The sequence below is a fragment of the Diadema antillarum genome, unplaced genomic scaffold (genome assembly GCF_040938485.1).
Source record: "Diadema antillarum isolate AM-2024a unplaced genomic scaffold, OU_Dant_1.0 scf00000071, whole genome shotgun sequence".
Taxonomy (NCBI): Eukaryota; Metazoa; Echinodermata; class Echinoidea; order Diadematoida; family Diadematidae; genus Diadema; species Diadema antillarum.
Genome location: NW_027270960.1, coordinates 12,092,827 through 12,119,774, shown reverse-complemented (window position 1 = coordinate 12,119,774; position 26,948 = coordinate 12,092,827). Strand labels below are relative to the sequence as shown.

At 37.3% G+C, this 26,948-nt stretch overlaps 1 protein-coding gene and 1 long non-coding RNA gene across 2 annotated transcripts in view; both read left to right on the top strand.

Annotated features, from left to right (window-relative positions):
- LOC139717045 (probable phospholipid-transporting ATPase IM) overlaps positions 1-26,948 on the top strand; it is a 94,148-nt gene that overhangs the window by 44,884 nt on the left and 22,316 nt on the right. The window contains exons 4-7 of the mRNA XM_071628557.1: positions 9,705-9,818; positions 12,562-12,660; positions 14,726-14,787; positions 19,901-20,044. Coding sequence (XP_071484658.1) covers positions 9,705-9,818; positions 12,562-12,660; positions 14,726-14,787; positions 19,901-20,044 — 419 coding nt within the window. The remainder of the gene's footprint in view (positions 1-9,704; positions 9,819-12,561; positions 12,661-14,725; positions 14,788-19,900; positions 20,045-26,948) is intronic.
- LOC139717046 (uncharacterized) lies at positions 22,088-25,877 on the top strand. The gene is made up of 4 exons (XR_011709946.1): positions 22,088-22,726; positions 24,520-24,663; positions 25,267-25,373; positions 25,791-25,877. It is a non-coding gene; the product is annotated as an uncharacterized lncRNA (long non-coding RNA).

Here is a 26,948-nt window from a genome sequence, read left to right as displayed (position 1 = left end):
TATCCTAAGCCCGCCGCACACTATTGGAATACGACTCACGACTATGACTGACCGACTTTGGATTTGAAAAAACAAAACAAAACAAAAAACAACTCGTTTATGCTGAAGCTGCTGTGACTTGTTCAGGATCCAAACTCTGTCAGTCCTATAGTCGTGAGTATGGGATGGGCTTTATTCCATCAAGGAGCTTCAAGCTCTGATTCCATCCTCGACTGTATCATGGAGCTACTGGCACTGTTCTCCACGATTGCGTCATAACGAGGCAGGTTTGTGAAAATGTGTCTTTCCCTCTTCCTCTCTCTCTCTCCCTGCAATCTGATCACTCCATCTCTGGCGTGGTTTCTTCTTCCTCTTTTTTTGTGAGTCTGACCCGACTCAAGGTCAATAAACGTTCGATCTATTTCTGTACCCGTGTCAAGACAGGTGGACTGGAACACTCCCTGGTGTCAGTGTGCTTGTGAGTATGTGTGTGTGTGTGTGTGTACTGTGTGTGTATGTGAGTGTGTGTATGTGAGTGTGTGTGTGTGTGTGTGTGTGTGTTGCTGTTCCAAACGTAAACCAGCGCGAGCGGGTATTGCATTCATGCATGCATCTGGTCGGGCTGGGAGCTGGTTGAGGTAATGTCTTCCTTCATGTACAGTACTGAATGAATAGAAAGTTCCCGTCTCCCCGGTAAACCACCTCCCTGGTAAAACGATCGACTGCTGAACAGGGCATGCTAAGGCTGCTTACAAGGTAGATGTCATCTATCTCATAGCAAGTCCGCGTGATAGTCTAGCACTGTGGTGGAGCCTCTAAAATCACGAGAGTTTACCAACATATGAATTCAGACAATATTAAAAATATCTAACTACATTAAAATATCATGTAGGAACTACTGTCTTATTTGGCAGCACAGCAAGTCACTTCTCACCACCGCAGTGTTGTCAAGTTGTGTGCGCGTACAATCTGTATGTATAATCCGTGCTTCGCTGCATAACGAGCCTCGATCTAACCAGGGTGGCCGGTGGTGAGTAAAACGCAGCGCCTAGTAGTATACAAAGTATACTGATGCATATCTGATCGCCTCAAAGTTGCCGCAGCTATACTCGTCTTTTTTTCCCCTCCGGCAGGATTGACCACTGTTTATGGTCTTCGTATTTGTTTTTGTTTCCCTCCTGCAATGGCTGTTCTATGTCAAACCCGTCTTCGTGTACCATACTACTAGTCCTAGTCGTACATCCTCGCCTCATGTACCATAATCTGTGATCACGCATTGTCGGCACTGTACATACCGCTCGCATGCATGCACGCATTACCGCATCGCACAAACAGCTTCAGAGGAGTGTTAGCGCTGCGGCACTGCCGGGATAACTGGCGGTCACAGAACTCTACACAAGTTCTGTGCTGGCGATCCGGTTCTCACGAGTTACACGCAGAATGATCGTTGAGGGAGCTATATAAAGATTCGAACGATTCGAACGAGCCGTTAGTATTTATTGACGTTGTACAGCGTCGATAATATCCGAAACCATTATTGCATGATTACTAAGATATGAGAGCACTTTGGGGCGAGTAAGTCTCACTGTGTTGGTTATATGAAAGGTACTTTAACCTGAAACACAAACTAAGACAAGGCAATCTCAGGGAAACTTTGTAAAGGTACCAAAACTTCATATTATCTTTAATCTTTCTGAAGGGTTCCCTCTCCCATTTGTTTGCCTCAATATATCATCGGCTGAGAACAAGAAGGGCATTATCGGATTTTCTTTTTGTTATCGAATTATTGGTATCATGTTGTAAGGATTGATCTCTGCTACATTTTGGTGTCAATTTAAATTATTTTCATTTTCAGTAAAATGTTGAAAATCAAAACCATAAGGGTGCTATTTTACCCATTATTTGGAACAACACTTATAAATTCACTCACCTACGTGAGTGATCAAATAAACTTTTTAGTTCATGGAAATTGATTGTTAGATATTTATAAGTACAATCAAATCCTAGAAGGTGATAGCACCCTTTTGGTTCTCATCTGATGATACGTCCTTTTCCCTGCATAGCAGAACAAGAGAATTTAATTAGCTTCCATGGACTGCATGATGGAATGAAGTGATGGAATATTGAAATGTCATATTGCACATATATCAAGTCCCAAGGCAATGTCACCTATTCCAATACTCATGTGTTTCTCGTCCCTTCGTTTCATCTGTTCCGGCATCTGAACAGAAGTTGTGGGAAACATGCTCTCTTTTTTGTTTTGTTTGTTTGTTTGTTTGTTTGTTTGTTGCTGGGTTGTTGTTTTTTGGCAGTTTTATGGAAATTGTTCTCATTATGCTAGAAGAGAGTAATAGGAAGCTAGGCTGACTTTATTTGAGGTGTGAGATGAATCTCGTCACCAATTTTACGAACAGACTAATTAGTTTGGAAGAGTATTACATAAACTACAAAATTGTGAATATTGAAGTCAGGGCTCAAATATCTCAGTTACCATGAAAAATAAATGCTGAGGATATTTTTACTGAGGAAGCAAAAGAAGAAGAAAATAAAAAAAGGAGGGGGAAGCAATAGAGGAAGAGGAAGTAGAAGAAGAAAAGAAGATGAACAACAAGAATAAGGAAGAGGAGGAGGAAGGAGTGAAAAATATGAAAGATCAGTTCAGTAGATGGGAAAGGGAAGCAAAATGAGAGAGAGAGAAAGGAGGAACTGGTTTGCATTATTATCATGATTCTGATCCAATATTTGTCTAACAGTGATCTTACTCAGCAAGTGCGGTGAGTTCAAAAAATATGGTTTGCATGAGAAGAAGAAAAGAAGATGAACAACAAGAATAAGGAGGAGGGGGAAGGAATGAAAAATGTTTAGATAAGTTCAGTAGATGGGAAAGGGAAGCAAAATGAGAGAGAGAGAAAGGAGGAACTGGTTTGCATTATTATCATGATTCTGATCCAATATTTGTCTAACAGTGATCTTACTCCGCAAGTGCGGTGAGTTCAAAAAATATGGTTTGCATGAGAAGAAGAAAAGAAGATGAACAACAAGAATAAGGAGAAGGAGGAAGGAATGAAAAATGTTTAGATAAGTTCAGTAGATGGGAAAGGGAAGCAAAATGAGAGAGAGAGAAAGGAGGAACTGGTTTGCATTATTATCATGATTCTGATCCAATATTTGTCTAACAGTGATCTTACTCAGCAAGTGCGGTGAGTTCAAAAAATATGGTTTGCATGAGAAGAAGAAAAGAAGATGAACAACAAGAATAAGGAGGAGGGGGAAGGAATGAAAAATGTTTAGATAAGTTCAGTAGATGGGAAAGGGAAGCAAAATGAGAGAGAGAGAAAGGAGGAACTGGTTTGCATTATTATCATGATTCTGATCCAATATTTGTCTAACAGTGATCTTACTCCGCAAGTGCGGTGAGTTCAAAAAATATGGTTTGCATGAGAAGAAGAAAAGAAGATGAACAACAAGAATAAGGAGAAGGAGGAAGGAATGAAAAATGTTTAGATAAGTTCAGTAGATGGGAAAGGGAAGCAAAATGAGAGAGAGAGAAAGGAGGAACTGGTTTGCATTATTATCATGATTCTGATCCAATATTTGTCTAACAGTGATCTTACTCAGCAAGTACGGTGAGTTCAAAAAATATGGTTTGCATGAATGAAGTGTGATGGTGCAGAAAAAAAAAAGCCCAGACTCAGCAGTAGAAGCCAGCTGTCTTAGAGTCAGATTCTGCCTGTGAATGACCCCTGACACTCCAGGAAGATGTCAAACTTTTCATATTTTTAAAACCTTTACAATGTAGGTCCCCCAGAGATGCCATCTGCTACTTTTTTTTGCACTTTTTTATATGTTTTTTCTCTAAAATACTGCAGGTTTCTTAAAAATTGTGTTTTTCCTTGGTCTAGGGCAATTACCCCCTTGGCAATTACCCCAGACCCTTCCCCTTCCCCTGGCCCTAATCCTAATCCTAATCTTGAACCTAATCCTAACCCTAACCCCTACTCCTAACCCTAAACCTAACCCTAATCTTTACTCTAACCTTACCACCAACCAGCATATTTTGGGGGAGGGGGGAGGAATTGCCCTCTGGGGGGTAATTGCCCAGATACAGGTTTTTCCCAAATTGTATTACAACCCAAGTCTTTTGCGAAAAAAGGGGTTTCACCAAAAAAATGCCTTTTCAGTTCTCAGAATATTGCAGCGCTGTTTACAAAGTTGGCATTCACGTATCTCCGGCTTAACATGTCCACAAGAGATCATCTGTTCATAGTGAAAGTGGTCATCAGCAAACATGTCTCAGAAGTTTAGATAAAACTGCATGTCATCATTCAACGATGAACAGGATTTTGGGGGGGGGGGGTTTCTTGGCTAAAATATTCTTACAGCACTTGGGGCCGAGTATATTTCTTTGCAGAGAAGACTGCATTATATCTGTTGAGATCCATTGTTATCACATTTCTTGCTGTAAACAAATGATAATTCATGGCAAGACCTTTGGTGTATGGTGCAAATATCAGTAAACATACAATTGTAGTTATTTCTTACCAGTGCCCAGAGACATCAACCATGAACCGCCAGTAAAAGTTACCCGGCAATTTGTGATCCATATGGAAACATTTCACTTTGATTAAAAGGGAGAGACGGTTTTCAGTGTCTGTGCAAAGTGGCCTCTAAATTTTATGTAAAAATGTCAGGGCACTAGAAAACACTACAAAACGTGCCAGTTTCATTGATTTTTGCTTTCTTTGTATGGATGGCATAATGTGTCATAAGTTTTCATATCTAAGTGAAGAGGATCATAAAATGTGAGCTGTACAAAACCAGGATAAGATTCCTTCAGAGATGCCAGTGCACAAAGAGACCGACATGCTTCAAAGAGCATTTGGTTTCCTGTTCATCGTTATGTGATGAGACAGTCACTTTGTATAGATAGAGCGTCTGGGAGAGAAATGTGGTATTTATTTATAAAGTATGGATTACCCTTCAGGCAACCACTGGATCCAGCCACGAGGCTTACCCATCATACAAGTTGTGGTACTCTGAAGCATGAAAGTAATCATGACACTCGCCGTCAATACCAATCAATGGTGAGCCAATGTTCAAAGCTCGCCAAGCGAGGGCCTCATCAGTCAAGCTGTCTCTACTCCAGACGATAGGCAAGAGACAGTATGAGTATAAAGCACACCTGTAGCACAGACATATGATTAGTGGGTTAAACTGCCTCAAACTCTATTTTAATAGCCAATTTGTGGAATTTTTCATCTTGTAAGATCTATACATGGTTGAATTGTGCAATCAAATGAAACTGCATGATAACAGCTTGTTTGTTTGTTTTATTTTATTTGATTACGGGATAAGGTATGCTCAGTCAGCTAGGTAAGGCTGTTTATCAGAGAGGCCATGAATACAGTGTTACAACATCAACAAAAACAATACAACAGTTAACAAATCAATCTAATCAAATTAACAATAAAGACATGCATAACATAAGGTTCATTATACCACACAAATACGTTATTAAATTTACTTCTGATCATGGTGGGTGGGGCTATTGGTTGTCAGGGAGAAGACAAAGAGAACTGAGGGAGAGAGAGGGAGAGGAAAGGATTGTTGCCATGGATACCAGCAGTGTGGCTTGCATGTATAAGACCCCTTCTTACATTATTTGATTTTATTTCATTGAATTATTTGTGTGTGTGTGTGTGTGTGTGTGTGTGTGTGTGTGTGTGTGTGTGCAGAATCAGAAGATTGGTTTGAAATGACTTGTTTTTTACCTTATTTGATTTTATTTCATTGAATTTTATTTTATTGAATTATGTGTGTGTGTGTGTGTGTGTGTGTGTGTGTGTGTGTGTGTGTGTGTGTTTGTGGCTCTAAAAGCAGAATCAGAAGATTGATTTGAAATGACTTGTTACTTCAGTAGTTCCCAGAATAGATAGATGTATTGCCTTTCCATGCCTCCATCAGTAAGAGAGCAAGAGAGAAAAAGAGAAAAGTGAGTTCCTATAGCGAAAGAGAGAATGATTATTAAAGTGAGGATGTGATAAAAGAAGAAAAGATGTTGAAATGTCAGTTTTGACCTTTTCAGACTTTTTGTGTTAGAGTGACAGTCTTGACTTGTGTGTAATCATCACTCATCAATCAACATGAAACTAACTACTGGAGTATTGTGAGTAAAATGTGCATCCAGGATATGATGTCTTGTACCAGTGAACTCTGTCCAGAATGAACCTTCCACTACCTGATACTAAAATGAAATCATAATCTGCTATCTGTGGAGGAGAGGAGAGGGAGAGAGAGAGGTAGAGACAGTCAGTAACTGTTCCTGTGTCCAATGCCCTGTTTGTTTGTAGTTGTTGTTGTTGGGTGTTTTTTTTTTTTGAAGATTTAAAGAAAATGAAGGAAAGAAAAGAAAAACCACACACCAAACTATGATTGAAATTTTCAGGATAACTTGGAAACCCACAGAACAGGATTTCCCTTACACAGTATGCTGCCTTTAGATGAACCTTGGTGGTTTAACAGGTCATGTTGTCATGACAATAATACCATTATCAAATTTCCTCCTACACAGAGGCTTAAAAGGATTAGATCATTTAAAGGGACAAGTTGGATGTAGGCCATAAAACATGGCAGGGGAAAAGACCAATTGATATAAAAGCTCGTATCAGACTGAATGTGATGTTGGGTTGAATTTACAGAAAAGCGCCTGTCGGTGGATCAAATATTTTGCCTGATAAAGAGAAAAAGTATTGATGAGTTTTGAATGATGAATGTGTGATTGAGCTTGAAATTCATCATTCATCCTGTGAACATATTTTCCCTTAAACTGGCCGAGTGGCAATCTACATGCAATCCGCACACACACACATATTTTACTTCACAGTTGCTGAAGGCTCAAGGGAGCTGATTTGATTGCTTTTTGATCCATCATGTGGCATCCATCATTCATAAACCCTCAGCAGGCGACTGGTTTTTTTTTTTCCTTTTTTTTCAATGATATGAATTCAGCATGTTAATTTTTTATATTTAAAAAGAGAAATAGTAAGAGTAGTTTTTGAAATCAATTTTTTTTAATATCTGAAATCTCACAATATGCATTTTCCATTTTTGAATAATCCATCAGGCAGCCAAGCTTTGAAAAATTGAATTCAAGAATCTGTTGTACATATAAGTGGCAAAGGTCAGGAATGTTTGTGTCATCCAACATACAACAGTTGATTTATAAAGCATGATGGTGATGACTGTGACAGATCGTAATGGTGGTCAAAAAATATGATGAGTCATATTTTGTGATACGTGCAACAATTGACATAAAGTGAATTATGTCAAATGGTGCATACAAATATATGTAAGTTGGTGACAGGATTTCTAACTTGCTTTTTTCTCTCTCTGTTCAAATTCTGTGTGAAGTTTCCTGTTGGGTGGTACTACAGCTGTATGTTTACTCTATTGGTATACACCATATTGTGAATTATCTTGTAAAACTTTAGTAAGTTCTTATAAACAAACAATGCGAAGTATCAACAACAGTTTGGTCTACTGTAATTGGGTAATTGTTTATGATTGAGAAAGCATAGTGAGTCATATCAGAAATGATTTGCCAGAATTTTAGTACCAGAACAATGTTCATGTCAAAACTCTATGTTCTTATACACGCTTCATTGTCGGTGATGAATTCTTGCGATGATTATTGTATGTGTGTGTGTATATTTTGTGTGATTGAGATTTTCAAAACTGATTTCTTTTTTTTTTAAAGAGTTCCAAAATGTTTAGGCTTTAAAATTAGAACTCCTGTGGCGGACTCGTTTCTTCACTTTATTAATGCTTGTCGTATTTGTAATCTCAAAATTTTGATGATTTTTGTCATAACGCAACTGGTAATTCCCATGAACATTAAGAAAACCTAGATAGAATTCAACTATCAGTTTTCATTATTTTGTAATTTGGCCGAAATTTGGCATTGTCTGTTTTGATTGCAGTGCTATCCGCAGATGAATTTGATTTAATGCCCCAATAAATGCTTTTACCGCAAAACATAAAAAATGATATGTTTATTGGTGTGTGCAAAGTGTTTCCCAATGTCATTGTCATTACTGAGGTATCCAATATCTAGCCAGGGTACCATGATTTTTGTTGACTGATAATCTGGGCAGACCTGAAATTGTCATATTTCACATTTTAGAAAGTATGTGACGTATGTTTTCATCCTGTGAATGCAGTGAGTTCGATGCAACCTCGGAATTTAATCTTATGGTATCTGCATGAAGATTAATGTTTTATGGGCAAATCAGCAGTGGTTGTAGCTGTATAGATTCTGTGTTCTCTCAGGGGACTACATTATATTCAGATTTACAGGTGACTGCTAATTACTGTAGTTCTGATTCTGCTGAGTTGTTTCGACTGGCGTAATTCACTGCATATTCCCTCATGGTAACATGGCTAAGATTTTAATCTTAAAAAATAAATGGCAATATCTACTGAAAGAGTGATCAGAGCATGTTGTGTGAAAATGCAATTAATTCCACATTTGTCTGGGTATCTTTTGAATTTGCTGTATTTCTCTATTACCATATGTGACCGTACATCACAAAACAAACAAAAAGTTGCACCCCTTGATTTTACGTGAGGGCTCAAAACAGGTGAAATAGGTCAACTAAGTCAATCTTGTGTTTTTCATATTTTCTGAAAGAGCTGCCTTTCTAGATATAATTCTTTAGTTTGGGATCATAACGTGAATGGAAAAGTGTGTTTTCAGCAGTTTTTCTACAACCCCTTTTCGGGGGAGAGTAGAATGATCGAGTATGTACAATATGTATTAGAGGCCCCCTTTCATTACTTGAAATCCTTTGTACACTCTTCACTTTCAAGTCTAATAACTGTTGAAAGGATAATTTTACTGCTTTGAAAGTTGGCATTAATCATGGACAGAATGTGTAACTTAATAGAACATGCTTAATTTCAGCTTAATCTGATAAACCTTCATTGTTGTTTCTCCAGTGGTTGATATCCTGTGTTTTGTCCCTTTCATCGCACAGATAGTGCGGCTTGTTGAAAAATTAAGCGCTTGAATAGACCCTGTACTTTAGAGCCACTTTCCTCAGTTCACACTCTCCCAGAGTGTGTGCTTTCTTTTCAGTATTTAAGTAGGTTAGGGGAGTCCATCAGAATTTAGTTATATACATCATTTTAAAGCTTAGAGTCTGCTCTTTCAGAATCTGCCCATAAGTAAAAATCCATGTCTGGCGACTTTTTGTTGGTTTTGTGATGCAGGGTCACATATTGTATACATTGCTAGACTGGTAAAAAAAAAAAAAAAAAAAAAAAGGAAGACATGGATACGGTAGATGAGAAAAAAAAAATTTGCAAAAATCTAATAATCAGATATGAAGGAAGTATAGATGTTGGTATGGTATATTATGTGTATGATGTAATATGCATTGATCAATCACTACAGTCAACAGGAAAAACTTTTGTTTCCCTCTCAGAACTTGGCACTCAATATCAGGTCTCCATTGTGACTAATTTGATTTTATTGTGATTTATAAGAATGTCATACCACATTGTTGCCACCATGGGGAGTTTCATGCACCAACTTTTATTATTCTACCCCCTTGTACATTGTAGCTGTCTTACGATTTGATTATCCAATTTAAAGCAGTGTTATGAGGTATTGATGTGAAACAATGTGTTTTCATTGGATTTTTTTTTTCTCCATTACATTGCAGAACAACTACATCAAGACCTCCAAGTACAATGTCCTCACCTTCTTGCCCATCAACCTCTTTGAGCAATTCTTGAGGATCGCTAACTTCTACTTTTTGGTTCTCCTGATTCTACAGGTGAGGGTTCATTCAGGTATCCTATGGTTTTGTATGGATCTCACAGCAAGTAACCCAGCATATTATGCCACTTTAAATGATTTAATTTAAAGGATTATTAACCATTTGCAGATGAAACAAAAACCCGGGTTTAGTGCTTCAAAATAGTTCTAAAATGTGAGTTACAGATAGAAATAACCAGTGGAAAATGTTAATAAACATAATCTATGTTAAGTATCGTTGAATGTACAAAATGTGAACAATACTAGTTATACCATAGTAAAATTGTTTCTAGACTAAACCATGTATACTTATGGTTTATTGAGAAAAATAGTGATATCTCCTTATATTCTAGGCTTTATTGCAAAATTTTTATATGATAGGATGCTTTGTGATGCAACTGACCTATGTATACAACGTATGCACCAAATGTGATAACTCTTTTAATAACATTTTTAAATAACATTCTAAAACGCACATTCAAGAAAATAATAGAAATGTTGTGACACCAAATCATTTTATGTGTTCTCCTATAGATGCCATTAAAACATGTCATACATTATTACAGAATTTACACTGAATCAAGATTTCTTCCCTAATTTCATCTATGTTGCCATGGTAATGCTTTGTTTAGTTTGAGATCAGGAAAATGAAGTGTACACTACCTATGGTCAGTGATTATTAAGCAATGTTTTAATGTTAAATTTGACTGTATGTTTTTGTTGTGTATTCTTGACATTGAACTCATCTACACAGTGATAAAAGGAATATGGATTAATCAATTTTGTCATATTGATCACCAAAGGCATCAAATTAGTCTCGTTATTATGCATTTATTGAGGGGTGCCATGAGTATTGTGGGAATAGTGGTGGTGTGCATGTTGGTATTGATTAATTATACCATACATCTATATCTATACGTGTGTACAGCCTCATGCATTCACACAAACCAGGGAGGTACATGTAGGTTCTTTGTACAAACTGTACCTCCCGTCACAGACTTACTGTGCAGTGTATTTTGGAATCATTTAGTGCGATAGTGTGTTTCCTTGCGCCAGGGTTGGAAAGGATTATGCTAGTTATTGGTGATTCCCAAAATACATATATTCTAATTTAGCTTTTGATTACAATGTAGTTACATTGTTCTTTATCAATTGCATTTAAGATCTTATACCTTTTAGGAGAACTGACTCAATTTGTTTTTCCATGGGCATTTCTAAAGCTGCATCTGTTGTGGCATTTCCTAACAGAACATTATATTACTGTAAAACATGATATATTCGCGGCATTAAATTTTCGCGAATTGGAGCTGACAGCCCTTTTCGCGGCATGAAATTTTCGCGAATTGCCACTGGTGTTCAATGCATGTAGTGTAGACAAAAACTTTCGCGTGCATTTTAATTTCGCGAATTTTGGCGCTCGCGAAATTCGCGAAATTAAAATGCACGTGAAAATTTCTCGTTTTACAGTACTTGACAACACATATATGCAGAACATAATGCTTTCATAGACCATTTCATGTGGACCTTCAAAATCTAATTTGAGAAATCATGTAGTGTCAAGCTAGTTATTGATGCAAACATTGAATATGATACAATATAAAATGCATGAATTTCTATAAATCCAATGTGTGTGACATCAACAAATAAAACACAGTGCTTGAGATTAATGTGGATGTATACATGTCTGTACATGTAATGTGTGCATCTATTTTTATTACCTTGTTTTCCTTTGGAGGATTTGTTCATACAGTGGATATCACATAGATACATACCTTATCACAACATTCCATCCATACATATTTGAATTTCTATCCAGCAATAAATCATTACAGTATCTCTGATGAGGTCATAATTTATTGTCAGCATATTCCATGTCCACACTCATGTGTGTAGATAATGCTAGTGATACTGTAAAAGTGGAAATTTTCGCGATGTTGAAATTTTCGCGCATTTCGCGCAACCAGAAACTAGCGCGAAAATAAAAGCATGCGAATATTTTTGCTTGGCATATGTTCCTGTGCGTGATGTCTTGATTCAGCGGAATTAAAAACACACGAAACTCTTCTAACCCAGTCAAGCGCGAAAAATTAGTCGTGCGAAAATATCCACTTTTACAGTACTTTGAATCCCAAATTTCTTGTCAGTACACTGTACTTCCAAATTGATATTGATAAAACGCAATATTTTCGCGGCATGAAATTTTTGTGAATTAGAGCCGACGGCCTTTTTCGAGTTAGAGTTTTTAGAGTTGCCTCTAACATTCAATGCGTATAGTGAAGACAAGAACTTTCATGTGCATTTTAATTTTGCAAATCTTGGCTCTCGCGAAATTCGCGAAATTGAAATGCACGCGAACATTCCTTATTTTACAGTATGTTAATCTGTGTGAACATTGAATAAACTCTCCCACTCTTAACTGACCTTTCCACACATCCATAAAGCATCCATGCATTTAGTAATAAATTTAGTAGTGAATCTACATCTTCAAAGTATTATCAGTGAAATATGCAATTCTATGCCACCCATTGATCTCACCAAATTATTTGAACCCAAACCCATCATTATAATTGAGTGTACTTTCTCCCCTTCTATTGTTCACTTCATATGTCAAATGATGGACCCATAACTAATACTCATTGCTGATACTTGATTGTCAAGCCCTGTGGGTATACAATTGACATGGTAAACTAATGACCAGATATTAAAACTAATCATCATTACTGAGGAGACGAGATGTTCTTTCTCTCCCTGTCATTGTCCAGGTGATCCCAGCGATCTCCTCCCTGAACCCCATCACCACTGCCTTGCCTCTGGTCGTCGTGCTAGGTGTCAGCGCCATCAAGGATGCGGCAGATGATGTGGTAAGACATCAAACTAAATGACATCATTTCTCACCAGCCGGGAGGTGGTTTTCTGAGTATTTCATTTGCATTTGAAATGCATCAAGGCAATTCTACCTGTAATTCTTTTAAAGTAAAGAAAATACGGGTACTGCTTCACTCAGATGTGATGAGATAATCAGATCATTATTCCTCAGAGAAAAGCAGCACTATAATGGTGGATGGTGTTCATTTAGTTTTAATGTGTCTTCTTCTTTTTTTCTTTTTTGGTGTTTGTGTACATAGAAGATAATACAGTATTCATTTTCTGAGATGTAGTGCAGCCGTTCGTAAAAACAACAGCTTCTTTAATACAACTTATTTGTTGAAATGGACCTTTTTTCTTCTTATTTTTTTAAAGAAAGTATACAGATAAATGACACTCAGTTTAGGTACAAAGCAAAGATTGACCTTTTTTAGTACTACCAGTACATTCCTTTTGCCTGTTTGTCCTGTCATAACTATGGCTCAAGATCCAAAGTGACTTTATACTTGGTAGCAAAACATCAGAGTACAGATTGACATACGTTTGGTGTCTTGAGAGGATGTAGATTGAATGGAGATTGAATTGACAGTTCACACAATAGGTATGCATTCACACTGTAAACAACCACCCATCGACTTAATAGATTCACTCATTCTTGCTTTGCTTATGGGATAGTTTGAGTGTGTGAAAAGTAATGGAAAAATATAAAATGAATAGGAAGATCAGGAAGGTAGCTTTAATGGAAATTTGATGCATTCTTCTTAGCTGCAAATCTTTAACCAAAGTACCTGGGAAAACCAGGGTTCCTGATCAAGAGGAATGGTACTGTTAACACAGGGATGTTTACAAGTGCCTCAGATTTGGAGCCAAACAAGCTCAACACCCAAATACCTCCTCCCCCCTTCATCTTGCATTATTCAGGTCTGTATAAAAGTTAATGCATGTATGTGTGAAAGCTGGTGTATGGTTTCATTCACCAGTCAAACCGTGAATTGAATGTGATAATGTCAGACTTCTCACTGTAGTGGGAGAGATGGTGTCACATGACATGGCGGAGAGGGTCTGATCCGATCAACCACAATCCCTCCGACACCTCTTCATTTTTTTCTCTCTCTTTTTTTTCCCATTTCTGTGTCTCTCTTTCCCCCCTTCTCTAATCCATGGCCTTTTTAGTTTCCCATCTGAATAAAGATTAACGATACGGTGGTTTGAGTTTTGTCTCGTATTGTCTCTGTCTGTCTGTCTGTCTGTCTGTGTCTGTCTCTCTGTCTGTCTGTTCTACCACCACCCTTCCTCTGACTAGGTTCCCCTATCCACGGCTGGGCTGGCCTAAATAGCAGTACTTGGACCTGCTATTTGTGTGTTGTACATTAGTGTTTTCAAGCCGGCCTAAATGAAAACATTCTTAAATTATTTTGTTGTAGTGGTGATCTCCATGTAAACAAAAAGATTTGGGGGTGCTGTGTAAGGCAGTATACACTTCTGTTATAGAGAGCTGCTGTCGAGGATCTTTTTAAAAGTTTGGGCCCAACCTTTATTATTACTACTTGGTTCTGTACCTCAGCCATTTTACAAGCAGTTTTCATTGAATGAATTTGGAATTCCTCTTTTATAGAGTTGCATGCTCTTTCATATTTCTCAAGTGGTTTCTCATCATCTCACAAGAAAGTTCAAATCTGAAGTCCAATCTTAACCAAAACTATACCATCCCTTTAAAATGAAATATAGGCCGCCCGATCAAAGGGTGATCAAAGCAGACGCCCTTCCGTTTCTCGGTGTAACAGGTGTCGGTGTTTTCCTCCTTGATCTCTTTCTTTGCTTATTACTTGTTTAATGTTCTCTTTCACTGACGCCTCTTTTATGTACATATTTTGCTATGCACTACTTTTCCCCATAGAGTTCTTCCTTTTATGGGTGTCATACAATGTATTCATTGATTCTTATCAGTCCACATGTCTAGAGATATTGATATTCAATTTTTGTCTTGTTTTGTCTCGTTCTTGAACTGAGGAAATGTTGATATTTAGTTTTTGTCTTGTTCCGTCTCATTCTTGTGCCCAGAAACGACATAAAAGTGACAGTCAAGTCAACAACAGAGGCTCAGACATCCTCGTCAATGGAGAGTGAGTACATTTAACACATCGAGCACAAGCTGATTTTGTATTAACACGCATTTCCCATAGACACCTACCCAAGTATACTGGGGGCGGGGGGGGGGGGGGGGGGGGGGAGGGGGAGGGGGAGAGGGGCTGGTCTTCAATGGGGTAACCAGCAGCTGCTAGACACTGCCTTACTTTTGATTGATGATGTCATCTGTTCTTGCAGTACCGGCATGTTTACTATAAACTACCCTAATATACAATACCAAAGAATATCAAGTGTCCATATTGGGGTGCCTATGCACACATTTGTGTGGTTCCTTCAGGCTGATTTATGAGATGTGCTAGCAAGTGAAAGAAGAAGAAACAATCACTGTATAGGGCCTGCTGCAGCTTGTCCAACAATTTATTCATTTACAACAGTATCACTGTTTGTACAGAGAGATGAGTGTAGACAGATCATATCTGTGTCATAGCATTTCCATATTTTTTGCCTTACTGTTGTTTGTATTTAGGGCTATGCAGTCACACCTCCTTAAATAAAACAATATAGTCATTATCAACTGTAATGCAATATATACATTCCATATAGAGGAAGTATTTGACCATTTATACATTTATATGTTTATTTTTGGGGAGGAGGAGATCAAAGAAATGGGCATAAAATTCTAACTAGGGACGATAGTTTGCTTTGACTGTAAACATTTACAAAGTGCAAATAGGCAAAACCTTTCCAAAGTTTTGTAGAGTCATAAAGTCAGCATTGTAGTAAGATAGTGTAGTAAGTGATTCATCACATCTTCCTTGACCTGTTGAGGACGAGTCCCGAGTATACTCCGGCAGGGGTCTATGGGAAATGCATGTTGCAGCAAAATCAGTCCGTCCTCAACGGGTTAAACTATCTCTGAGCAAAGAGTGATACTACATTGCTAGTGAAAATCAATCATGTGCTTAAAGGGGAAGGTAAACCCAAAGAGCAATGTGGATTGAGTGAAAGCAGCAATATTAGTAGAACACATCAGTGAAAGTTTGAAGAAAATCGGACAATCGATGCAAAAGTTATGAATTTTTAAAGTTTTGGTGTTGGAACCGCTGGATGAGGAGACTACTAGAGGTTATGACGTATGAGAGGACAACAATATAAAGTAAATATAAAGACATTTTCACAAAAATTCATTTTTCATGAAAACCACAAATTCCATCAACTTGATACTGACATATGTTAAGGGTACCAATTATTCCCCCTGCTTTCTGAAAGCGGTAAGGCAAGTGCTCTTTCATAATGCTAGAAAAGTGAATTTTTGTTGATTTTCCTTATTATTTTCTTTGTATCGCTGTCCACTCATACGTCATAACTTCTAGTAGTCTCCTCATCCAGCAGTTCCAACACCAAAACTTTAAAAATTCATAACTTTTGCATGGATTGTCCGATTTTCCTCAAACTTTCACTGATGTGTTCTGCTAATATTGCTGCATTCACTCAATCCACATGTATATGAAGGTGAACTTGTCCTTTAAAATGAACTAATTTTGGGTACACCAATCCATTGATGGTAGTCTTTATGTAATTTTTATGTTCCAAAAGAGACAATGGACATGGTTTCCTGTGAATGTTCAATTACTAATATTCTCCGGCAATTCCAAACAAATAGGAAATTACAGAAAGTTTCAAAACAGCATGTTGCACACAGATAGTTTATACCTAAACCTGCCAGTGTAACAAAGAGCAGCCTACTGTAAAACCAGATACAATGTATGTTTGCATACAATTGTAAAAATAAAGAAAGAAATAAATAAAATAAAATAAAAAATCACACTGCAAAAATATCTTACTCTGCAGTAGGATGGACTAGGTATTTCAATACATTTTTTTATGTCTTTTATTGAAACTGGAAATATTTATGCAAGTTGATATTAAATTATTTGGTCTGTGGTTTTCTATATTTAAACATTACATTCAGCAATGGTATCTAATACAGCACCTTCTTTCAACTGATTGTCAAATATAGGCCTACAGAAGATTGTAGGTTATTTTTCAATGTGCAGTATTACTAAACCTGATCTCTAGCTTGAAACATACTGCAAGCTAAAGAGTAGGGGGCTGTTTGCAGTAGAACTCTCTGTGTCAACAACGTAATAACGAAGAATGAGTCAGACCCATAGGTGAGCTGTCTCCAGTCCGTGAATGGCCGAAAATCAATTAAAATGTTTGCTGCTACAGTCTGCATACATTCGATTATACGCAAGGATACCCAGCTCTCATCCACATCGCAAGACATTTAGTGGCATTTTGGATCACCTTAAAGGCAATTCGTGAATAGAGAATTAACGAGCCAAGGGGACCCGGAGCATTTCTCGATGTCAGAAAGCAAGGCGCAGTCCGTGTGTTTGAGTGTCACTGTGAGTTTGTATGTATGCATGTCTGAGTGTTTGTGTGGGTGCATATTTGAATGAATGTATGTGTGTCTTGTAGGATAAAATGTCAGTGCTGTTTGTATGTATGTATGTATGTGTGTCTTGTAGGATAAAATGTCAGTGCTCTTTGAGAGTAAGTCTTCAGTGACAATGTGAAGTGACAGAATGCAATCAATATATGACATTTGATATTGGTTGTGATGAAAAGAGCCTGGGGGTGCTTGCTCACCATTCTCAATAGGCAGAAAATGATGCCATAGATTTTGAAATGAAATATGAGGAGCTTACTAGGTTCAAAAATCTCTACAGATGATGGGCATGAGGATCAGGGCATGTTTTTTTAATCTCTTTTGGGAAAAATGTGATATGCTGCAGATTCTTCCAAAAAAAAAGTTCAAACACACACACAAAAATGTACAAATCATAAATGTTTCTAATGTGTGAATAGGCGTACATTTTCTTTAGAGTCGTTGAAAATCTAGTGTCTACTTCAATCAGTGATGCAAATGTGTTGATTAATTGGCTTTTTGGTGAATCTATGTATACAATATATCATATTTGTATACTGGTATACAATAGTTTACAATGTATGTATAGGCACCTGTCAATGAATCACACCTGGGGTAATCTGATCCGACATCTTTGATCAAAATGTCTTTAACAATTAGTATATCAACATGATGGTATTTTTGAATTGTCAATATCCTAATCCTGCTCTCTGCAGAGATGGGAATAGAGATGGGGATTACATATACAATGTTAGGGGGCCTACCATCAATACATGGCTTAACTGTGCACTTGTGAGTATAATGTCAGCTAACAGTTTGGGGGGGGGGGGGTTAGGGGTGGGGAAGGGGTTAATTGGGGGATGTTATAAGGGGAAAGAATCATGAAAATTACCTGGAATAACAATAACCATGCAAGAACACTTGTCAGTCTTTATTTACAGTCTATATCTCAGAAACAAGATATAAAACAAAAGTTATGGCAGAGAAGACTCACCTTAAAAAAAAAAAAAAATCCTCCGAAAGGATTTCACATATTTGTATCTAAACTTGGAAAATACTTCTGTTTTCAGTGCAAGAATAAGTGCATTCATGGGTCCTTTCTTGCAACTTTGCTCCTCCTGTGAAAGTTTGCAAATATGTGAACCCAAGGTCATGCGAGATTGAAAATAAGTGGGATGGGGGATTCTGATAAGAAAAAAAAAAACAGTATGATAAAATGTCATTTGTTGAGGCAAATCCTGCTCTATTTGTTGGAAAAGTGTCCACATCACTTCTGTTATATTTACATGAGCCCTGTGCAGAAAATAACATGGAATTCTTCTTTTTCAGGAATGTCAATTTAGTTTGACAGGCTTTTAGGCAGAAATGATGTTTTTACTTACAGATCAGATTCAGTTTCCCTTGCTATATTTAGAAAATTGTGATCGGTACTGCTAACTTAGGTTTCATCATGTAACTCCATGGCTTCATCACACCAACCAGTTTCACATTAGAGAAGGTCGGAGTTTACAAAACTCTAACCTCCAGAGAAAATTCAAACTATACACACACACATAAATGTGAACAAAAAGAAGAGAAGAAAGCCACAATTCTTTTTTCAGCAGTTTCACTATAGCCGTAGGCACATTATCGTAGCAGACATCACGTCTGTACGTTTGCGTCTGTAGCATTTTGAGTGGATGAGTTGAGAAAGTTTTAATTGACCCCATGTTATATGTAGCTACCAGGAACCCAATTTCAGAGGATCTGAAATTGTGATGATCTCAGCCATTTTAAGTATGTATGAACAGTGGCTCTCAAAAAGTAAATCCAGTACCAAAATTCTTTCAAGGTTTTTTTTTTTCCATAAAAAAAGATTAAACAAGCAAACCAGCGATTTGCTTATGAGCAGTTTTGGAACAGTTTATTGTTTCTTAGCATAAACATTTACTCCAATTTGAGTAGAAATATTGGTCCAGCTTTGATTACGTTTGATTACATGCTACAGTTGTTGTGAAATAATGGGCCTATATCATTCTCTAATCACATTTTAAAACTGAATCCAACAGACCTTTGAGACACATGCACTGTTTGTTGCTATGTCGGGCAAGCTGTGAAGTTGTTATAGATTTTTGTGGTACAGGTACATGTGCAATACTGTAAATGCACAAATTTTTGCGGTGCATTAATTTTCAAGCATTTCGCACTTCTTTTGGCCGGGGCAAATTCTAAAACCGGCAAAAGTATCTTCACAATTATCTTTGCACATTTTAAATGGGTCGACAATCTGCAGCTTGAATTCAAGAACCCACGAATATGATTTGAGCTATTCAGTGTGAAAAATTAATCGTGCGAAAATATGGACGTTTACAGTAATGTATACCCCAACATGGAATGGATCATTCTTGTATTATAGACTGACTAATGTTCATTGTAGAGGTACACTGTACATGTCATATTTGAATATATTCCAGGATGACTGTTGATACATTTGTATTATGATTATGTTATAGACTTATTGACGTTTGTGATACAGGTAGACATTCCATTTGAATATCATTTTTGTGTTACAGACTGACTGACATTTTTGGAATATAGCATTCTTATGTTATAGACTGACTTATGTTTGTTGTAGAGGTACACATATGAACATAATCAATTTTATGTTAGAGACTGACTGATGTTTGTGGCAGTACTTGCACACCTTATTTGAATGTGTCATTCTTGTGTTACAGACTGACGTCCATTAGATGGCAGCATGTGCAAGTGGGAGACATCATCCGGATGCAGAATAATGACTTTGTGGCAGCAGACATTCTCCTCCTTTCCTCCAGCGAGCCTCACAGTCTGGTCTACATTGAGACAGCAGAGCTAGATGGGTGAGACAACTCTGCACTAGCAGGACTAGCTAACAAAATGATGATGATGGTGATGGTGAGGTGATGGTGATGGTGAGGTGGTGGTGGTGGTGGTGGTGGTGACGGTGACGGTGACAGTGACGATGATGGTGACGGTGACGATGATGGTGATGATGATGGTGGTGGTAAAGATGATGGTGATGGTGGTGGTTGTGGTGGTAATGGTGATGGTGATGGTAATGGTGGTGGTGGTGGTGGTGATGGTGTTTGTGGTGATGGTGATGGTGATGGTGGTGGTAATGACGATGGTGATGATGATGATGGTGGTGATGGTGGTGGTTGTGTTGTTGGTAATAGTGATAGTGGTGGTGATGATGGTGATGGTGATGGTGATGGTGATGGTGATGGTGATGGTGATGGTGGTGGTGGTGTGGTAGTGATGGTGGTGTGGTGGTGGTGATGGTAATGATGATGGTGGTGATGGTGATGGTGTTTGTTATGATGGTGGTGATGATGGTGATGGTGATGGTGATGATAGATCGTCATCTTCATCATCATCATCATTGTCTTATTAATGATAATTGTTTCCTTAATGTACTTATCAAATGTGTATCATTTCATGTAGGGGGTGTATATCATTTTTTCCATTTCCTTTTAACAACATACAATTACTGGAGCCAAGCCCAGACTTACAGTTTCTTATAAGATCCTTTTTATTTTACAACAGGGCTGATTTTTTTTTTCACCTACCAATGCTAGATCCAACCACAATGATATTAAACTTCCTACATAAAACTGGTTACTAATTTATCATATACAGCTGTACTTCAAAGTAAGTGTAATTTTTTGCAAATCAGAACTTCACAGCGATTTTGCAGGTGTTTAGAATCATGATGATGGAGTACGGCAATGGATGGCAAAATGTACACATTGGATCAGAGTTAATAATTTCATGCATTTTAAAATTCTCAAATAGCACCTGACAAGCAAAATTCATGAAAATGAAAACCCCTCAAAATATATGGCATGTCATATGGCACATAACTTGATATTAAAGGGGTGTGTTATGAAAGATGTTTTGCTTGAACTCATATACTTTTAAAGTGCAATTTTTTCACCTTTTTTACACCTTGTCATTTAAGAGCACAGTACTTTACATCTCCACACTTCTCGGTTTGAGTCAGAACTCTTGTATGTGTGTATTAAACCCTCAAAGTGCTTCGTGATCATTGTCCCTTTCATTGGGTGTGTTCACATTGATGGTGGATTACTGTGGTATTTCTTGCAGTAATTTCGTAATGTAAGCTCACATGTGCTACAGGATACATCGCAAAATACCCTGGTATTTAGGGTGGTATTTCAAACTTCACATGCAGTGCGCATGTGAGATTTGAGTGTGTATGCCATCACAAAATACCACCCTTTGTACAGCTGTTTATTTGTCACATGACCTAACACACTCCCTGTCTTCTCCACTTTAATAGGAGATATGCACATCTGTAGTGCTTACCAGAAATACTATGGTACAATATGTAGTGAACAAGAACCATACCATGTGAATTACCATGATTGTATCTATTACTGTGGTATTTTGCCAGTGTGAACGGTGGTTGTACCATTCAGTACCATGGTAATGTGGATGCGCCTACTTGGAAAGTGAGAGTTATGCCAAGAAGGGAAGTTGTTTAGAATGCAAGCACTTAGCTGAATCCAATCACAAAGTGTCACCTTCATCAAAATGTTGACCGAAAAGAAAAAAAAAAAGGAAAGTGCTGTCAAGTTTCACTGGTTCTGTAGGAAGCTTCTTGAATTATTATTGTCTCTTTACTTCCTGACAAAATATCTAGAAAGCAATCCTGCTTTCGGAATCATTCTTGTCTATTGAGATGCATGTTCAACAAAGAAGTCTCCCTTTCAGCTTTTCTGGGAATTGTGATTGTTGGCAACCCTGCACATCTACATATAGTAGACCAGCCAAACCTCAAAAAAGGCTCTAGATAAGGATTCAACGGCATTTTTTGTTAATGCTCCGTTCTCATACTGAAAGTCTTGCAAAAATACTAAGGAATAGCGTACGGCCGGATGTCACGCGCGTTTTTGCCGAAAAATGTCATTTTTAGCACAAAATTCAGAAGCATGTCAAAAATCACGATTTTTATTTTTTGCTTGCATTCAATTGATATTTGAAAGATCATGAGTTTCAATTGTCCCTTTTAATGAAATTGCAATTTAAATGTGTTTCCTTAGCATTTTAAAAAGTCATTTTGTACAGCCATATATGGGGCTCTCAAATGTTTGGGTGTTGTTTTCTCGAAATAATATTCACAGATTACTTAACGTTCTGCAAAGTTTGCTTTTCCAAGCTAATTAGATGATCTTCCAAAAGTACTTTAATGTTTTATAAAACTACAAGTGCTTCTTTAATTGAATGTGTCAATATTATTTCTAGTTTTCTTGAAGAAATCTTTACTTTTAATCAAAACTCTGAACTTGCAGGAACTCAGAAAATGCATTTTCCGAGCATTTTCCAGTAGCCCCGCGCAGCTTGTGTGCGCGCGAATACTTAATACGTGTGCGTACGTCTACCACGCACTACCCCTACGATCTAGCTACATACAGGTAAAATCTCTCGCGCGAGAGCTGCATGTTTCGGTCGTTGAGTTGGAAACGTGGTGACTGGAAAAGGGACTATTTCCTTCGAATGTAAGTAACTTAGTAAATAAATACATAGTTCCTTATTGCACTGCATAACGGAACTTAAAAATCTGTTTTGATCTATTAGTTAGATATACAACTTTGATCTGAGACTTGGTTAATATCAAGGTTCAAGCGCTAGTACTACGTTAGGCCGATGTCTTTAATTACTGTATTTCGCACCGATCCCGTGGGCGCGGGCATGCCTACCAACCCCCGGGCCGCCACCCGACCGTGCCGGCGGTGTTTGTTAGTGGAACAGCGATTATTCCGTAAAGCACGTCTTGACACGGTGCGAAAAGAGGCCTAACAAACATTAGGTCTACGTCTAGATTTAGGTGTCTTGTTAGTTCGATCTAGGTTTGTAATTTATGGCCTCATCACATGCAGTTGGACTGAATCCTCGTCTACTGTTAGGTCTAATCTATCTAACGGTAATACACTCTCTCTAACTGTTAATACTAACGTTAGTGTTAGACATTCTAGCTAGTAGGGGTAGTGTTACTCTAACGACGAATGTTAGTGTTAGTGCTAGAATGTACGGCTACGCCTGTTATTATGCCAAAACAATTCAATCGGGCTAGGCCCTATGACACTAGTAGTATAATCACAATGAACTTAACACCTAACGTTAGCACATTAGCAGTTGTATAACGTGGACAGTACAGGTCCACTACTACTAACGTTACTGCGCTGGTTAGATGTATATTGTAGGGCTAGAGCCAGGTCCAGGGCAAGGGGCTGTAGACTATACAGAAGATGTAGATGTAGATCTACCAACGTTTAGAGTCTAATAGTAATATACTAGACCTACAATATAAAATCTAGGGCCGGGGTCTGAAGCATAAATAGCTGGCGTCTGGAATTAGGATCTAGGTCTAACCTTAGTCAAGATCTGGGCCACTGATTCTACCTAACGTTAGAGGTTTCTAGTAATCTACTACTCATATCTAGGCAGTTTTGTTGTAAAGACCCAGCTTACTAGGCCTAGCTAGACCTAAGTTTAGGCATCTAGAGGTTCTAAAATCTATGCATAATAATTATACTATATATGTAGGCTAACTTTGATCAAAAAGTTCATGTTAGATCTAACATTAGAAGATCCTAACATTAGCTCTAACGTGAATTATCTAGGCTAATATTAGTCTCTAGAGCAGAGGTCTAAGGTTGATTCCACTCTTTCTGGTATTTGTAGACCTGTGGGTTCAGAAAAAGAGTCTAGGATTTAGGCCTAGGTGTTTTATATAAAAGCGAGTCTACAACCAAGTGATCTTGCCATTCGAATATGCCTGAAAGAGAGAGAGAGAGAGAGAGAGAGAGAGAGAGAGAGAAAGTGTTCAGTCCTGACTGCCAACCTCTCCTAATCTGTGAATCATTTACATGTACTCTTCTAGTTTACAAATAGATCTAGTCAAAGAGAAACTATTTAGAAATGTCTTTACTCATAAGTACCAAGTTCTTATGTTAATGTCTCAAAGAATAAAGGTTCATTTGAAAAAATGTAAATATTAAATTTTTAATGGATCATTTATACCGACTCACTGAAACCTAAATATCTTCTTCTTTTTTAACTTTTTAAAAAGCTAAAAAAAAAAATATATATATCATCTTAATGAAAGAGATATATTTTTAGTTATAATTGATTTGCATGGGAAACAAAGAAAATTATGTCAATGTCAAGATGCCTTTTCAAAACAATTAAATTTCAAATTGATTTTATTTTTTGTTCACTATTAGCTTATAATGCTCTGCTTTAAAGATGAAAAAAAAATTATTTGAGTCATGTTGATTTCTGTTTTCAGCTAGATGTACCAACAAGTGGACAGACTGAGTCTTGTCTTCAAACTTCACCAAAGAGAGAGACATATGCCTATTCTGACTTGCCAAAATCTAATTGTAAAGACTGAGCTCTTTCTACCTGCAACAAATTGCAGAACAACCAGAAGGTAAGAAACGGTAAATGTCTTAAATAGCGGTCTAATTTGAAATATCTTTTAAATACTAACTTACTAAGTGTTTGATTATCAAATGTATCACTTCAGTGCCCAGTTGAAAATAATGCCAAATCTAAATACATTGAGTATCAAATATTCCTATTCCATTTGAATAAATTGTAACAAGCATGTTTTCGCTTTGACAGTTGCATTACAATGCAGTGTACAAATACTTTGCAAACAAAGAGAGGAGAATAATCTTATACACGTGTATCTCCATTTATATAATAAGGGGAGCAAATCTATGATCGGATGTGTATTCTTGTTTTCTTGTAAATTCATTGCATGTTCTATTGTAGAGGATCATATGAAAGAACGGTATTCTATCTACTGAAGATGAGATCATATAAAAATCAAACATAAATGTAATCAAGTAAGATATTATATGTAATGAAATATTTCTCAACCATGTCAATTGGCACAAGTGTTTAATGTGTGCACAAATGAAAATACGTCTGTAGTCACAGATCAATTAACTTTCCATTGTTATTATGTTGCGTTAAGTATGACGTAAGGGTGATATGCTGTGATGTATTGTTCTTTATTTTTATCAAGGTGTCACCAACAAATGGACATGCTGAGTTTGAGATCACATCCACTAGAGTGAGGGGGAGATAGAAAGATGTCTTGACTGCGATGTGAATGCCCTTTCCAGCTCAGAAGTAAGTGTCATCGATTTGAAATTAGGAATATCATCTCATGAATACAAATCGATTTAGTCAAGGAAATCATATCCTAATCCACATACAAATGAGAGCATGATACAATCAAATATTTGTGTACAGGAATTACAGGTGTCAAGATGACTTCCATCCTACATAATTCATTTTCAGTAAGATATGGCTTTAGAGCATCAAAGATGATAATAACAATGACATGATTAATGTATTACATGTAAGACAAATTAATGTTGACAGTGACCTGAAGATCCAAAATCTCATACTAAGGGATTCATGAGATCGTGATGATTAATTCTAATTCATGATGAATGTGTTTGTTTATGTTGCAGTATGATTATCCTGTTTCACTCATAAAAATGATAACTTATTTAAGTTTTTGTTAATTGTATTTTCGACCAGAATTAGCACAAAGTGGACAAAATGGACCCTGCAAACCACAGCCAACTACGGACAAGAGAGAGAGAGAGAGAAAAAAGAAAGAGAGAGATGTCCTGACTACCAACCTCTATTCTGTGCATCCTGCACTCTATTTCGAAAGGAAATGTGGGAGGTAAGCAATAATACATGTACATGTAAAATGTAAACCCCAAATATGTTGGAATATTTTGTCAAGCCTTTGACATCTTGACCAAATTTTTGACTGTCGATCGTTCATTGGGCAGAAAATTAACGCATGTTTTGCTAAATGAATGCAGTACTGCATATGCATGTAGTCAATCACTCCAACAACGAAGATTTACATGAATTAACGCTGATTATTATTTTTTTTTTTAGCCTCTGTCAAAGATGGTTGCAGGAGTTTTTATGTTGTTGCAGTCATCATTCACACGCACATCTGTCCTATTCTCATCTTGCAATAACTTAACATTTACTCAGCAGATCATCTTCAACTTTGGTTTTATACAGAAGAGATGATTACCTGCTGAGCCTTGTACAAGTAGCATTTTAGTTATTGTTGTGATTTTGCTGCTGGTTGTAAATTACAGGGAAACCCTGATTTTTATTGACTGTAGAGCATTGCTACCATGACATTATATTTACATTCGGATGGCAAAGTTACCATAACCTCTAAGCAATTTGACTTTGATTAGTTATGAGGGTATTGATGTGAAAGGTCACAGGGACATTATATGCACGAAAGTGTTGAATGTATCCAGTTGCAGTATCAGGCAAGCACTACCTTGAAATTCTTCTGAATGGAATAAAAAGCTTAATGGAAAGAATTGGATATTTGGATCATGAAAGTTTCCTACATTTTATATTTCATCGTGTACTCACGGTTAAATTGCTACAATTAGGATCTACTGTATAAAATAATATACTTTACAGTTTCAAGGAAACACTACATATAGAGGAAATCAAGTAACCGTATGTCTTTATTACCCTATATGTCACTGTGTCTTCACCAAAGATTAAAATGCCCATGTCACTTTCCTCATCAAGTAAAGACAGATACACCATTCTTTCTCTCTCTCTCTCTCTCTCTCTCTCTCTCTCTCTGTCTCTCTCCAGAAACAACCCTGCCAGGCTATCCGGTCCGCATCCAGATTCCGTATG